The 14,417-nt window shown below is 37.5% G+C and overlaps 1 protein-coding gene across 1 annotated transcript; it reads right to left on the minus strand.

The window, feature by feature from the left end:
- Positions 1-5,701: 5,701 nt before the first annotated feature.
- LOC110463953 (cilia- and flagella-associated protein 58-like) lies at positions 5,702-13,613 on the minus strand. The gene is made up of 16 exons (XM_021518918.1): positions 13,530-13,613; positions 13,150-13,221; positions 12,535-12,750; positions 12,003-12,151; positions 11,527-11,683; positions 10,438-10,632; positions 10,133-10,270; positions 9,628-9,787; positions 9,382-9,464; positions 9,021-9,212; positions 8,462-8,623; positions 7,860-8,147; positions 7,425-7,648; positions 6,899-7,235; positions 6,545-6,678; positions 5,702-6,147 (listed from the first exon to the last, which is right to left on the minus strand). Exons 1-16 carry the CDS (start codon positions 13,536-13,538, stop codon positions 6,030-6,032), a joined length of 2,634 nt encoding a protein of 877 aa, XP_021374593.1. The 5' UTR covers positions 13,539-13,613; the 3' UTR covers positions 5,702-6,029.
- Between the last annotated feature and the right edge of the window lie 804 nt (positions 13,614-14,417).

Consider the following 14,417-nt stretch of genomic DNA (forward strand, 5'->3'; position numbering starts at 1 on the left):
ATGACGTTGTTACATTATAGAGCGGTGGTGAGTGTAACAAACATAAATAATAACGTTGTTACATTATAGAGCGGTGGTGAGTGTATAACAAACATAAATAATAACGTTGAGACAAAAATCATCATTTCTCACGATTATCATTAAATAGTTGGTTTATACAAAGATTTCATTAAACAAAAAGGTGAAATTGCGACAAAAACGTTGTGTTTGTGCATTACGTTACTTCGTCTGGCCTTACTAGTATTCCGTCTTTGCGTATTGCAGAGTTATCTTCTCTTGTGAACAGGTATTGATTGTTACGTCATTGGTTTGTGTGAGAAAATTACGTCATTTTCTCAGAAAATGATGACGTTTCTCTCACAAACAAATGACGTAACAATCAATACCTGCTCACAAGAGAAGATAACTCTGCAATACGCAAAGACGGAATAGAATAACAAAGAACCCCAAAATACTGTTTGTGTACTAACTATTTGATATATATGTCTACGTGTTGATCGATGGAGAATGTGCTGTTGTAGGACTTTAAAACTGCGCTTTAGAATGCAGTTCTGCACAGCGTGGCTGTTTCATATAACACACCATAATTGTTTTATCACGGAGCACAGTACCATATTACAGGGCAGATTTAAATATACATTAAGTCACTCAAAAGTAGCGTACACTCTCTTTGATATTGTATGTGGAGTATAATTGTATACTACTTACTATAGTGCATAGACTGACTGACTGTACAGGAAACAGGCGATGTAATCCTACATGTTTGATATTTAGTACTATACCAAAACAGTAACTATGTATGTACAGCGTATTCATTCGCCAAATCCTTTATATTTCTGTACATGTTGCGACATTATAGACTTATTTGTTCTGAACTCCAGTAGCGTTGGCTCCATTAACGCACCGCATGTTGGATAATATCTAAAGTGCATATTTAATCATTTATTCTAACTTTGGACTTCTTTTTATGCATCTTCACGAAACGCATTTTATGATTGGTGTCAAAAGATAACAACTTAAAATAGTCATACTCTAACGGTAATTGAGGTGAAAGGTGTCCTTATGAACTTATATAATCCACAAAAATTAAAATCAGGCGGGCTGAAACAAAACGTCGCTTCAAGATGACCACATCAGTTAGTTGGTATATATGGTACATCTTGTGGAACGTTATTTCGTAATATTTTATAGAATACCGAGTAATTAACAGTCTAAATGATCGTTCATAAAACGTGTTTGTAATTAGTGTAGAACGACACGAGCGTACACGAGATCCGGCGCCGTGTGTGGAACTCTTTCGAACAGGAAATACATGTCAAATAGAGGCAGGTTACATCCTTAACTACAGGTTGCTGTGAATACATTTGATCTTTGTGTATATATAAATTCCTGTCTCACTTATATAGGGAATTCGTTACGTATACCCAGTAACGGTAGTCACTATAGGGCATTAAGTAGTATTGTGTGTCTAATTGAGAAGAAACTCAAGCCGAAATTGGAACGCACCTGAGACCTTCTTAAACACTCAGGGCCAGCGATATAGGATCCAGAAATAAACGGATTTCTCTAACTTCTATATCTGTTTTCATCAAGTACCTCTTACAGAGGTCAAACCTGTTTGCATTAAAAGGTCAAATGTTAACTCGATACCTCCTTGATAACACACACACTCTACAATGTTCTATCTCGAATGCTACTGCAGCTAATATACCTATATTGTAGATGTGTAGGTCTCTGTTATAGCTAGAACGTGCATCATGGCAAAGGTCCTTTTTGTTGTAAAAAAACAAACATAATGGCAGCTTAATAATTAATCTCAGTAGTACTAAACAAGTGAATGCCACATATTTTGCTTCCCTTATGTGCAAATATTTCAATGGAAAAAACATGCATTTGTTAATCTCATCTAAGCTTCTAAATTTGTGTCCGTCATCAGAGTGTGCTCAACATCAATAAATTAAGTAACACTTCCGGTACAATAACTACCACATCCAATGACTCTATCGTACATTAATTACGTATTCCAATAAGGCAACATGTAACTGAACCCTCGAGAAAGGTAACTACTGCTTCCAATAGCTCTGTCGGTAATTATTTATTCCAATAAGGCAACATGTAACTGAACCCTCGAGAAAGGTAACTTCTGCTTCCAATAGCTCTGTCAGTAATTACTACCTATTCCAATAAGGCATCATGTAACTGACCCCTCGAGAAAGGTAACTACTGCTTCCAATAGCGCTGTCGGTTACTACCTATTCCAATAAGGCAACATGTAACTGACCCCTCGAGAAAAGTAACTACTGCTTCCAATAGCTCTGTCGGTAATTACTACCTATTTCAATAAGGCAACATGTAACTGACCCCTCGAGAAAAGTAACTACTGCGTCCAATAGCTCTGTCGGTAATTACTACCTATTCCAATAAGGCAGCATGTAACTGACCCCTCGAGAAAGGTAACTACCGCTTCCAATAGCTCTGTCGGTAATTACTTATTCCAATAAGGCAACATGTAACTGACCCCTCGAGAAAAGTAACTACTGCTTCCAATAGCTCTGTCGGTAATTACTACCTATTCCAATAAGGCAACATGTAACTGACCCCTCGAGAAAGGTAACTACCGCTTCCAATAGCTCTGTCGGTAATTACTTATTCCAATAAGGCAACATGTAACTGACCCCTCGAGAAAGGTAACTACTGCTTCCAATAGCTCTGTCGGTAATTACTTATTCCAATAAGGCAACATGTAACTGACCCCTCGAGAAAGGTAACTACCGCTTCCAATAGCTCTGTCGGTAATTACTTATTCCAATAAGGCAACATGTAACTGACCCCTCGAGAAAGGTAACTACTGCTTCCAATAGCTCTGTCGGTAATTACTACCTATTCCAATAAGGCAACATGTAACTGACCCCTCGAGAAAGGTAACTACCGCTTCCAATAGCTCTGTCGGTAATTACTTATTCCAATAAGGCAACATGTAACTGACCCCTCGAGAAAGGTAACTACTGCTTCCAATAGCTCTGTCGGTAATTACTTATTCCAATAAGGCAACATGTAACTGACCCCTCGAGAAAGGTAACTACCGCTTCCAATAGCTCTGTCGGTAATTACTTATTCCAATAAGGCAACATGTAACTGACCCCTCGAGAAAGGTAACTACTGCTTCCAATAGCTCTGTCGGTAATTACTTATTCCAATAAGGCAACATGTAACTGACCCCTCGAGAAAGGTAACTACCGCTTCCAATAGCTCTGTCGGTAATTACTTATTCCAATAAGGCAACATGTAACTGACCCCTCGAGAAAGGTAACTACTGCTTCCAATAGCTCTGTCGGTAATTACTTATTCCAATAAGGCAACATGTAACTGACCCCTCGAGAAAGGTAACTACCGCTTCCAATAGCTCTGTCGGTAATTACTTATTCCAATAAGGCAACATGTAACTGACCCCTCGAGAAAGGTAACTACTGCTTCCAATAGCTCTGTCGGTAATTACTTATTCCAATAAGGCAACATGTAACTGACCCCTCGAGAAAGGTAACTACCGCTTCCAATAGCTCTGTCGGTAATTACTTATTCCAATAAGGCAACATGTAACTGACCCCTCGAGAAAGGTAACTACTGCTTCCAATAGCTCTGTCGGTAATTACTTATTCCAATAAGGCAACATGTAACTGACCCCTCGAGAAAGGTAACTACCGCTTCCAATAGCTCTGTCGGTAATTACTTATTCCAATAAGGCAACATGTAACTGACCCCTCGAGAAAGGTAACTACTGCTTCCAATAGCTCTGTCGGTAATTACTTATTCCAATAAGGCAACATGTAACTGACCCCTCGAGAAAGGTAACTACCGCTTCCAATAGCTCTGTCGGTAATTACTTATTCCAATAAGGCAACATGTAACTGACCCCTCGAGAAAGGTAACTACTGCTTCCAATAGCTCTGTCGGTAATTACTTATTCCAATAAGGCAACATGTAACTGACCCCTCGAGAAAGGTAACTACCGCTTCCAATTGCTCTGTTGATAATTACTTATTCCAATAAGGCAACGTGTAACTGACCCCTTGAGAAAGGTAACTACCGCTTCCAATAGCGCTGTCGGTAATTACTTATTCCAATAAGGCAACATGTAACTGACCCCTCGAGAAAAGTAACTACTGCTTCCAATAGCTCTGTCGGTAATTACTACCTATTCCAATAAGGCAACATGTAACTGACCCCTCGAGAAAGGTAACTACCGCTTCCAATAGCTCTGTCGGTAATTACTTATTCCAATAAGGCAACATGTAACTGACCCCTCGAGAAAGGTAACTACTGCTTCCAATAGCTCTGTCAGTAATTACTACCTATTCCAATAAGGCAACATGTAACTGACCCCTCGAGAAAGGTAACTACCGCTTCCAATAGCTCTGTCGGTAATTACTTATTCCAATAAGGCAACATGTAACTGACCCCTCGAGAAAGGTAACTACCGCTTCCAATAGCTCTGTCGATAATTACTTATTCCAATAAGGCAACATGTAACTGACCCCTCGAGAAAGGTAACTACCGCTTCCAATAGCTCTGTCGGTAATTACTTATTCCAATAAGGCAACATGTAACTGACCCCTCGAGAAAGGTAACTACTGCTTCCCATAGCTCTGTCGGTAATTACTTATTCCAATAAGGCAACATGTAACTGACCCCTCGAGAAAGGTAACTACCGCTTCCAATTGCTCTGTCGATAATTACTTATTCCAATAAGGCAACATGTAACTGACCCCTCGAGAAAGGTAACTACCGCTTCCAATAGCTCTGTCGGTAATTACTTATTCCAATAAGGCAACATGTAACTGACCCCTCGAGAAAGGTAACTACCGCTTCCAATAGCTCTGTCGGTAATTACTTATTCCAATAAGGCAACATGTAACTGACCCCTCGAGAAAGGTAACTACCGCTTCCAATTGCTCTGTCGATAATTACTTATTCCAATAAGGCAACGTGTAACTGACCCCTCGAGAAAGGTAACTACCGCTTCCAATAGCTCTGTCGGTAATTACTTATTCCAATAAGTCAACATGTAACTGACCCCTCGAGAAAGGTAACTACTGCTTCCAATAGCTCTGTCGGTTACTGCCTATTCCAATAAGGCAACATGTAACTGCCTCTTTCAATAAGGAAACAAGTAACCATATCTTCCTACTCTATCGGTAATTATCCCAACCAATTACCATATCTCTTCCAATAAGGCAACCAGTAAATATTTTTTCCTGTTACCTTATTTCCTCATCCAATAAGCCTACTGATAACTACTTCATCCAATAATGTAACGGTAATTATATAAATATAACTGTCTATTCGAATAAGGCAACCAGCAACTACTTCTTCCAATTTTCTTAAGCAACTGGTAAGTACTTCTTCCTGTAAGGCATAAGCGTAGCCAGCCCTTGTACAGAGTGGATTCATGCAGGAGCGTGTCCACGGTACGGTCTTAGTAGCGATTACAAGGAGGTGCAATAAGCAGTGTTTTTCATTTGTTTTATTCACCCACGTACAAGCATATAGGCAGCTACGTGCCTGCTATAAGGCAACAATCACTTCCTTTTTCAATAAGGTAATCGGTACATACCTCTGTCCAGAACATTTCCTTCCTCAATAATCTTTCCCTCTCATTAAGCCTAACAGTAATTACCACTTACAGCAACAAACAACATATATAATGTGTACATAAAAGAATTTATTAAGCAGATTTCATACTAAAGCATACAAAATCAGTAACATATCACAGTCTGCTGGTGAAATTTTGATAAATACACTTCTTCTTAAATTACAATATTATTAAACAGAACATTGATATTCAATGTGGGTCTCATAGAAATGTTCGTTTTTATTGCATCATTTATTCATAACTTAATGATATTACTGATGCAGTTATTCTTAATGATATCCAATTAACATCTTGAAACAATCCTGTGGTGATAGCAGTGTTTTTCGTATAAAGTGTAGACAGTTTATATCTGACAGAATGGTGAGCACTTTTAGGCATGTCATGCGGCAGTCTTTGTAGACTTGAGGTTGAATCCCCCGCCCGTGAAGCGAGGACCTTCCGTTCGCTGGGGTTGTATAATGGGACCTCCGGCCTGGTTTATAGCTCTCTCCCTCTCCCTGTGTTCAATGAAACAGACAATACCAAACTTAGTTTTTGTTTCAGTGAAGATAGAAGGATACCAGTACTAAAACACCAAGGTCTGCGCTCTGACTTAACCATTAAAATGCAACAAAACATTTGAAATAAAAATATTCATTAAAAACAGTTCATAATGACTGCACTTTGATCATTGCAAAAAAACCCACTGTCAATCAATTCATTTTCAGCAAATACAATAACAACATTTTTATCTTTTGTTTGATTTGGATACAAAGTAACGGACTCAATTACAAGCCAGCATTTAAGATTGAATTTTCAACTCAACTTGACTAGTATATAGCCTCACAATGCTTCAACATGTGACATAGATTCAGACTAGATAGTGCTGTCACAGTCAATGTGCTGTGAACTTACTTTGTCTGTTGCTCCTTCTTTTTCTGCATAAAGTACTTTTTCTTGACTTCCACCAATTCCCTCGCTATTCTCTCTATTTCGTATTTGTATTCGTTCACCTGGGACTCGTACATATTCAGTTCAGAAGACATTGACTGAAAAAAACAGAAACAACAGAATTTCAGAATAAAGTTAATCAACGGATTAAGTAAAATCATTTTCTAACTCAACTATCATAAACCCAATGCAAACTGAATCTTCAAGGATACACAGACACTTTTACAATATTTCAAATGTTTCACAGGAGCCTCATGGAATAAGATTTTAAGTTAATATATAGGTGATTGAGAGTATACAGTGGTAGATTGTGCCTACTTTCATCTGTTTTGTCTTTTCCTTGAGTGTTTGTTGGTAGATCTGGAGCTGTTCAGCCACCTCGGGTCCTGGCTGTCTGGCCAGGATGTGTTTCAGCTCTAAGTAAAGTTTCTCCTTCTCTTGAATCAGTAGTTCCTTCTCCACCACCTCCTCGGTCTTAGAGATGAGACGTTTCTGGAGGGTGTGTATTTTCTGGATCATCTCGTAGGTGCTTGGATCGCTGCCCTCTAACTTCCTCCATCTGTGGATGTTCATGGGGTTCTCCAGCTCCTCCTCCAGAGCCTTACAGCGAGTCCGCTCACGCAGCAGCTCTGTCTGGATGTGGTGGACCTCTCGCCTGGGGGTCAACAATGATACAGCATTTTACAAATGAGCATACAGTCAGAAAGAAAACATCTACCAGAATTTAGAACGAGAAATTTGTCATCAAAACAAAACAAGAATCTTGGTTTTGTATCTATACAAATCACTTATAAACGTTCCTGTACCGAATGACTATATTAGACTCAAAACAAGCATTCCTCACCTGAGGTCTTCAACATTAGCAACACTCTTGTTGAGGATGGATTTCTCGCGGCGGAGTTTCTTGATCTCTAGTTTGAGGACCCTGATGTCCTCCAGACGCTGGTTGTACTGGATTTCACCCTTGTTGAGTGTTGATTGCTGAATCTTGATCTTCTCATACAGCAGAGCCAGCTCATCGTTACGCCTCACCAGCTGTGTTCCCAGGATGTCACGCTCGCTGATCACCTACATTTACAACAAAATCCTTTGTTTTGTGCCACAAAATTTCAGTTTTTTCAAACTATATAGGTGTCATTTTTATGAACTTATTGACCAACAACAGTTTGATATCTCATATTAACTGTAAAATACAACAAATTAGACAAAAATATCATCCTATTACATTCAAAAACTTTGTATTATACATGTTCAAATGATATCTATTGCAATAACTCACTTGGTCAAGTTCCTTCTTCTGTCTGACTCTCTCTGCGTCAGCCTCGGCGATGATCTTGAGGAGTTTCCTCTCCTCAGCCTCCTGAGCGTCGATGTAAGCCTTACTTTCTGCAGCCTGTTGCTTCATCTTGTTGAGGTCGCCCTTAAGGGTGTCCTTCTCCTTCTCGACACGCTGGTGCTCCAGATGTTCCTTGACAAGGGCCGCCTCCTTGGCCTGGATCTCCTCCTTCAGTTGATCAATCTGGTGGTTCATGATCTTCAGCTTCCTCTTCATCTCTGTGATCTCATCCTGAAGGCGGAGTAATAACAGGTTGGTCATTAACAATATTAATGCAGCTTCTGGAAACTTTGTGCAGTCAAAATTTTAACTTTAAAAATTGAAACCGTTTCCTTTATTTTTTTCAATTTTAGTCACTGTGATAACTTTCATCACAAATGAAATTCTCTAAATAATATAATACCAAGTTTAATGTAAACAAAATGGAAGTCAAAACACGAAAATCAAAAGATTCTCTATTAAAATACATTGTACTTGTAATTTGCAGTCCAATTATATTGATTAGCTATCAATATGTATAGATACGAAAATGTTAACATTTGTACCTGGGACTCAATCAGATTCTTGCTGTACAAGTTCCTGTCACTTCTCACAGCCTCATACAAGTTCTGCTGCTGCTTCAGTTTGGTCTCAGCCTCTGCAATCTTTTTCTTGTAGTCGAAAATCTGCATCTCTCTAACCTTCACGTCTTCCATGTGACCAAGCACCTACAGGTAAAACAGAGGTAACTATAGTTCTAGACTTTGGTTACTGCAGTGTACAGTGTTATATAAGCCATTAACTTAGTGTTCACATATTTAGTAGTAGTATTCAGAAGAAAGAAAAAACTATTTTCAAAATTTACCTTTAAAATATTTCTATTTCTCTTGGCATTCCTTGAACATCAGAAATTTTTAAAACCACATGGTTTCTTTAACACATCTAGAGAAGTGGATTTATTAACCATATGGTGTTACCAATACTGAAAGTATATCCGACATTTCAAACTTTAAATATTGTTAAGTTGTGAAGTAAGAATTAAATCTCCAATGATGTCTTGATTCTCTATTTGATCTGTTTAAGCACGTTTCAACAACTGAAAATTTACCAACAAGTTGAACTTACCTTTTGTGTGAGATCGCTGGCCTCGTTGATGTAGCGATCACGCTCCTTCTCCAGCTGGTAGATGATCTTCCTCTGTTTCTGAGCCTCCTCCTTGTAGTTCTGGATGTCCTGTTCAAGGTTTTTCTTGGACTGCTCATGGAGCTTCACCAAGTGCAGCTGCTTCTGTGTGGAGCTGATTGCCTTCAACATGTTCTGAGAAAGCAAACAAAGTCCCATCAATATTCTGAAGTTTTAGGGACACCATGCTTATAGCAAGCACGAAAGAGATGAATTATACCTTTGCTTCAAAAGATCATTTGGATTTTTGACAAAATGGAGAAAATGCACTGTATTGTTTACACGTGAGAAAATGTCCCCTCACCTTGTTTAGGATGTCCTTCTCCCTCACAAGGTCATCTATCTGCTTCTTGTCCAGCTCAGCCTGCTTCTTGGATGCCTCAAGTTCTGATAATAGATATCACATGTCAGTAAGGTTAAACCCAATTTATTTGCTTTATATATATGTACTAAAAACTTTGTTTTTAAGCAATTATAAAAAATGAAATAGAATATGCAGAAAAAATAAATCTCTCTGATACAGATATGAACTTGTGAGATCTGTGCTCACCTCTCTCCAGCCCAATGATCTGACTCTTCAGGGTCTCCTTCTGCTGTTCCACATCACCCTTCTGGTCCTCCACATTCCTCAGCTTACGTTGGATTGTCTCTCGGATCTTGTTGAGGCGTTGAGTCTCCTGTTTCAGCTGGTTCACCTCATCCTCTTTTTGCTAAATTTTTAAAACCAATGACACATGAAAGGTAACCAAACTCACAAGAGACATGTTTTACCTACATTTCACTAAAATGAGAGTACACCAGCACAAGAATTAGATATTTTAACTGATATGTGGATTACAAAATAATGACATGTCGATTTCAACATTGTTAGTTCAGCCCAAAGAATCTTCTAACATCATTTTAAATCTAAAGAAATAGTTTTTAATCAAACTTAAGACTTGGCTGTGCTTGAACTGTTTAACTTTCAAATAATTATTCAAATGTTCAGAGACAGATTTTTTTCTATAAACTCAACAGGGTCAGCATATTTTTAAAGTTTTTAGAAGCTTTAATACCTTAAGTTCCGACACCCTGTTCTGGTTTTCGGCTGTCAGCTGGTCAGTTGTGATGAGTTGACCTTCGTATTCACCTTGCAGTTTCTGGAACCTTGTGTTGAGGATGTCGCAATCCTTAAGAGCTCTCTCATTCAGAATCTGATGTGGAAGAAACAAAGTTTAGCAAAATAATCCAACTAAAACATCAACAAAAAGTTTAAAAACAAAATTAAAACAAAAACAACATTACATGTCCTGCTATACTGGTAATTAATTTCAATAGAATCTTATAGAACAGATAGCTCATTCTGTCCCAACCATCTCACCCTTTGTTCCTTGAGTTGTTGTTCCAGCTTGCCGACATCTTCCTTGTAGCGCCCAATTTGTGTCTGCATGGTCTTAATCTCACCAGACTTGGAGTCGAGGTCAGCCTTAGCCTGCTTCAACTCGCGCTCTGTCTTGTCCTTCTTGCGAGACTCCCGCTGAGCTTCATTGTTGCGCACCTGGATGTCCTGGCTTAGCTGAAGAAGCAATCATTGCAATGTTCATTAATAAAAAAAAAATCTGAAGTGTTTTGAAAATATTCTTTCGTTTCAAACATTTTGATTTCAACCCATGTATTATTCTTTAAAAATGGGTAACAAGTTGAACTTTATTTCATTTAAATTTGAAACAATACACATAGTATGTATTATTTAATATTATTTCTTTCTCATATGTTGTACCTGATAAATCTTAACATGTATTAAGTAATCAATGGAATGTTACAACAGCACTCCTCTCCCTTGCGTCCATTAAAAGCCTTTTAGAGAAACTCACTAAAGTGTTGAAAATTAAACAGTTAGGGAATCCCTACAACACTATCAGATCACGGTCCACCTTAAATGCCCCATACCAATGGAAACGTGTCGAAAAGTGTACAGGTTCCAGTGCTGTGCCTATGGCAAAGATTACACGGGGAAGACAAGAATGTTCAACACCAGAAGTTCAAGGAGCATAGCAACACTAGACAGAAGAACTTCCATCACAACAGTAGGGGACCATCTTAAACACTGGTTGGTTGGTTGTATGGGTTTAACGTCCTATCAACAGTTTACGGACATTTACACTAGTCACACAGTATACATCAACAACACCAAAAGGAAAGACAACAAATTAAGAAAGACAATATGAAAGACCACTGAAACCCTGTGCCCCCACCTTTACAACAAAGACTGCGGCTACTGGATCCTGGCAATCTTTCTGGACCTTTTTACATGTGAAGATGACCATGGTTGGTCATGTGACAAATGTCAGTAAACGGCATTTACCACCAAGAGGGTATCAAATGCTTGTGTGTGTCAGTCTCTAAGATCCAGAAAGGTAACTACCAATATATATCATTAATGAGTTGCCAAGTTTAGCCATTTCCCTACCTCCTGGATCTTCTCCTCACACTCAGATCTGTCCTGTTCTAACTTCTGTTGTTGGGCTGATGCCTGGGCAAGGTTTTCACGCAGTTTCACAATCTCACCAAGCTGCTCATCTCGTTCCTTTGTCAGATCCTCTTTAATCTTTAACAGCTCATTCACACTACAATAAATCATCATCTATATCATTTCACCAGTCAACATTCCCACACCAAGCTTTATTAGTGGATATTACATCCATGAATATAATTTTAAAATATAGATATAAACCTGTGTGATAATTTTGTTCATCTAAAAAAAAATCTCATCTTTTCCATCTTAATTATTTAAACCAATTAACTATTCTTATATATTGAACGATTTTTCAGTTGACGTTTTATGATTTACCAGATGATGTATGTTTCAAGAACTGTTAACAATTTTACAATTCCAAAATCTAGAAATCAGAAACATAAATATTTTTGGTCAACTTGGACATGTACCTGTGTTCTTGCCCCATGGTCAGACCTGCTCCCTGTTCCACAAGTTTGCTAAGGTTGGCAATTTCCATTTTCAGAGACTGAATTGTTTCTCTAGCCCTTGTCTCTTTTTCGTGTGCAGCATCAACCATTTTCCATGCTTTCTCTATTTCCTGAAATCATTTATTATAGAACTTTGTGAAACGGTTGTTTTTTGTGTTTCATACCGGTAAACAAATATTTTATAAACGAAGTTTTAATATAGTGGAGCTGACACATTGGTTCTGACAATCTGAAATCATAAATTCCATGTACTTTAATTCTATATATGGGGGTAGATTGATTATTAGAAAATATTTAAACATAGAAATGATCAGTATTTAAAGAAACATATCCTTCCAGAAAATATTTTATTTTCGTTTTCTCCAGTAACCAATAGCTGAAGGGTACAAAAATTAAATTTGAAGAAAACTTTATCTGTTTTCTATGAATGTCATATTTGATTTCAACATTTTTAGCATTATAAATATCCATTTTTCTGTGAGATAGACTTTACCTTTTTTAATGAGGTTATGGTATTCTGGTCCTCTTGTGATAGCTTCAGTGCCGTCGCAACTTTTGCGGAGTTGGCAACAATCTCTGCATTTAGTTCTCGACATTTTTGCATTAACCGCTTCTCACTTTCATGTGATTTCTTTAGAGCCTTGTGAAGCTTCTCATATTCAGACCTGAACTTCTCCAAGCTTCGGTCACCGGTAAGTTGTTGAAGGACCTGTGAAAAAGAGGATGGTTTACAGATTGCCCGTCACTATCTACCATTTTAAGATGGTTATTTACACAATGTATCTTATCATTATTTTATTCAGATAAAGGAGATATACCTACCACATACATAAGTCCAACATATAAAAGAGATAACATCACAATTTTATCACATTAGATTTTGAAATTTGATTGTAAAAGAGCTGATATACTAGAAAACATTCATTTTAGCTGGGGTTAAGATGAACCATTTTTTGTGACAGTATAACAAGATATAAATTAAACACACTTATAATTCGGAGGGGTGTTTTTGCAATAACTTTGCAAATTAGCAATCTAACATAAGTAATCGTTAAAGTGTTACAAGTGTTGCTGCTATAGTACGTTCTGTTAGTGTTTTTTCACTTACCTCCTGAAAATCCTTTTCCAGTGACTCAAAAGCACTGTCATCTATCCCAGTTTTTTCCTTATCTTTCTTTTCCTGAAAATATCAAATATCCAATGGTAAGACAACATTACTGTTTATACATGGTTTGATCGAAGCACAGGCACAGTAGTAGATTTTGGATTTTAACTCGGGTATTAAATACCAGATACAAGCGCCTGTGGATCTAAGATAGCGTTACGATGACTGGATGACACTTGCAAAACGATACATGATCTGATGATTATGTTGTATCGCGTAAACTTTTGTAGTTAAAAGAATTTTCTTCTGAAAAATAAACACTTTTGAAAACCATAAATATTAGCATATTTTAAATCTATTTGAATGCATATAAATTAACTCACCTCAGACATTGTGTCTTGTTGTTTTTATCTCCGAGTCCTAATAATGTTAGTCTGTCTGTGTGTCATGTATACAATCGTTGTCATGGGAAACTGTGGTTCAGCACTAAATATAATATACATATAGGTTATTATTTAAAAATATATTTGTCTTCAACAATAATCTATCCAAATACCAATACTATTCATCAGTAGAACATTTAAAAAAAAAATGTTTTTAGTTTAAAAAAGAAGTTTATTTTACGGAACGTGTGATAATATTACCTCCAATTTAAAAGAGCTCTCATATATTTAGCGGGAAATTTTAAACACTGCCATGTGCTCATCAGAAATCACGAGTCGTATATATTGCAAATGAAATGTTTTAAAGCTATTTTTTAGGTGGTTTTATTTGGAATTTTAAGATAAAAATAACAACTGGAAATTGCCCTGCTGATGTTAGCAATTGATGATAACAGTTCTATAGTTTTATAAGAGACGTACATATATTATACTACTATGGCTTTATATGTCTCTGGTTTTATATCAGGTTATATTTCTATAAATAAGCAGAAAATGTTTCCTCATCGGAGACATGTCTGTCGAGGGACAGAGGAACATACAGTATATAGTCTGGGACTCCTCGACCAATATAAAAAAATTGGGGGGGAGGGGGTGGCATGGGCAGAGGNGCTGTGGGTACATTCCACGGGCAGGATTTGGATAATTGAACATTATGCTTGATTTTCTAAAACTAATGAGACAAAAAAAAATCTATGTATATCAAAATTGTAATTTCACCGTTGTGATTTTTACATGTAACTTATACTGATCCGTTTCCGTATACAAGACATTCTCTAGCGAGTCCTGGTCACATATATATCTGCCGCCTTTCAATAAGCGTCTTTCTAG

Source organism: Mizuhopecten yessoensis, unplaced genomic scaffold, assembly GCF_002113885.1.
Source record: "Mizuhopecten yessoensis strain PY_sf001 unplaced genomic scaffold, ASM211388v2 scaffold10947, whole genome shotgun sequence".
NCBI classification, from domain to species: domain Eukaryota; kingdom Metazoa; phylum Mollusca; class Bivalvia; order Pectinida; family Pectinidae; genus Mizuhopecten; species Mizuhopecten yessoensis.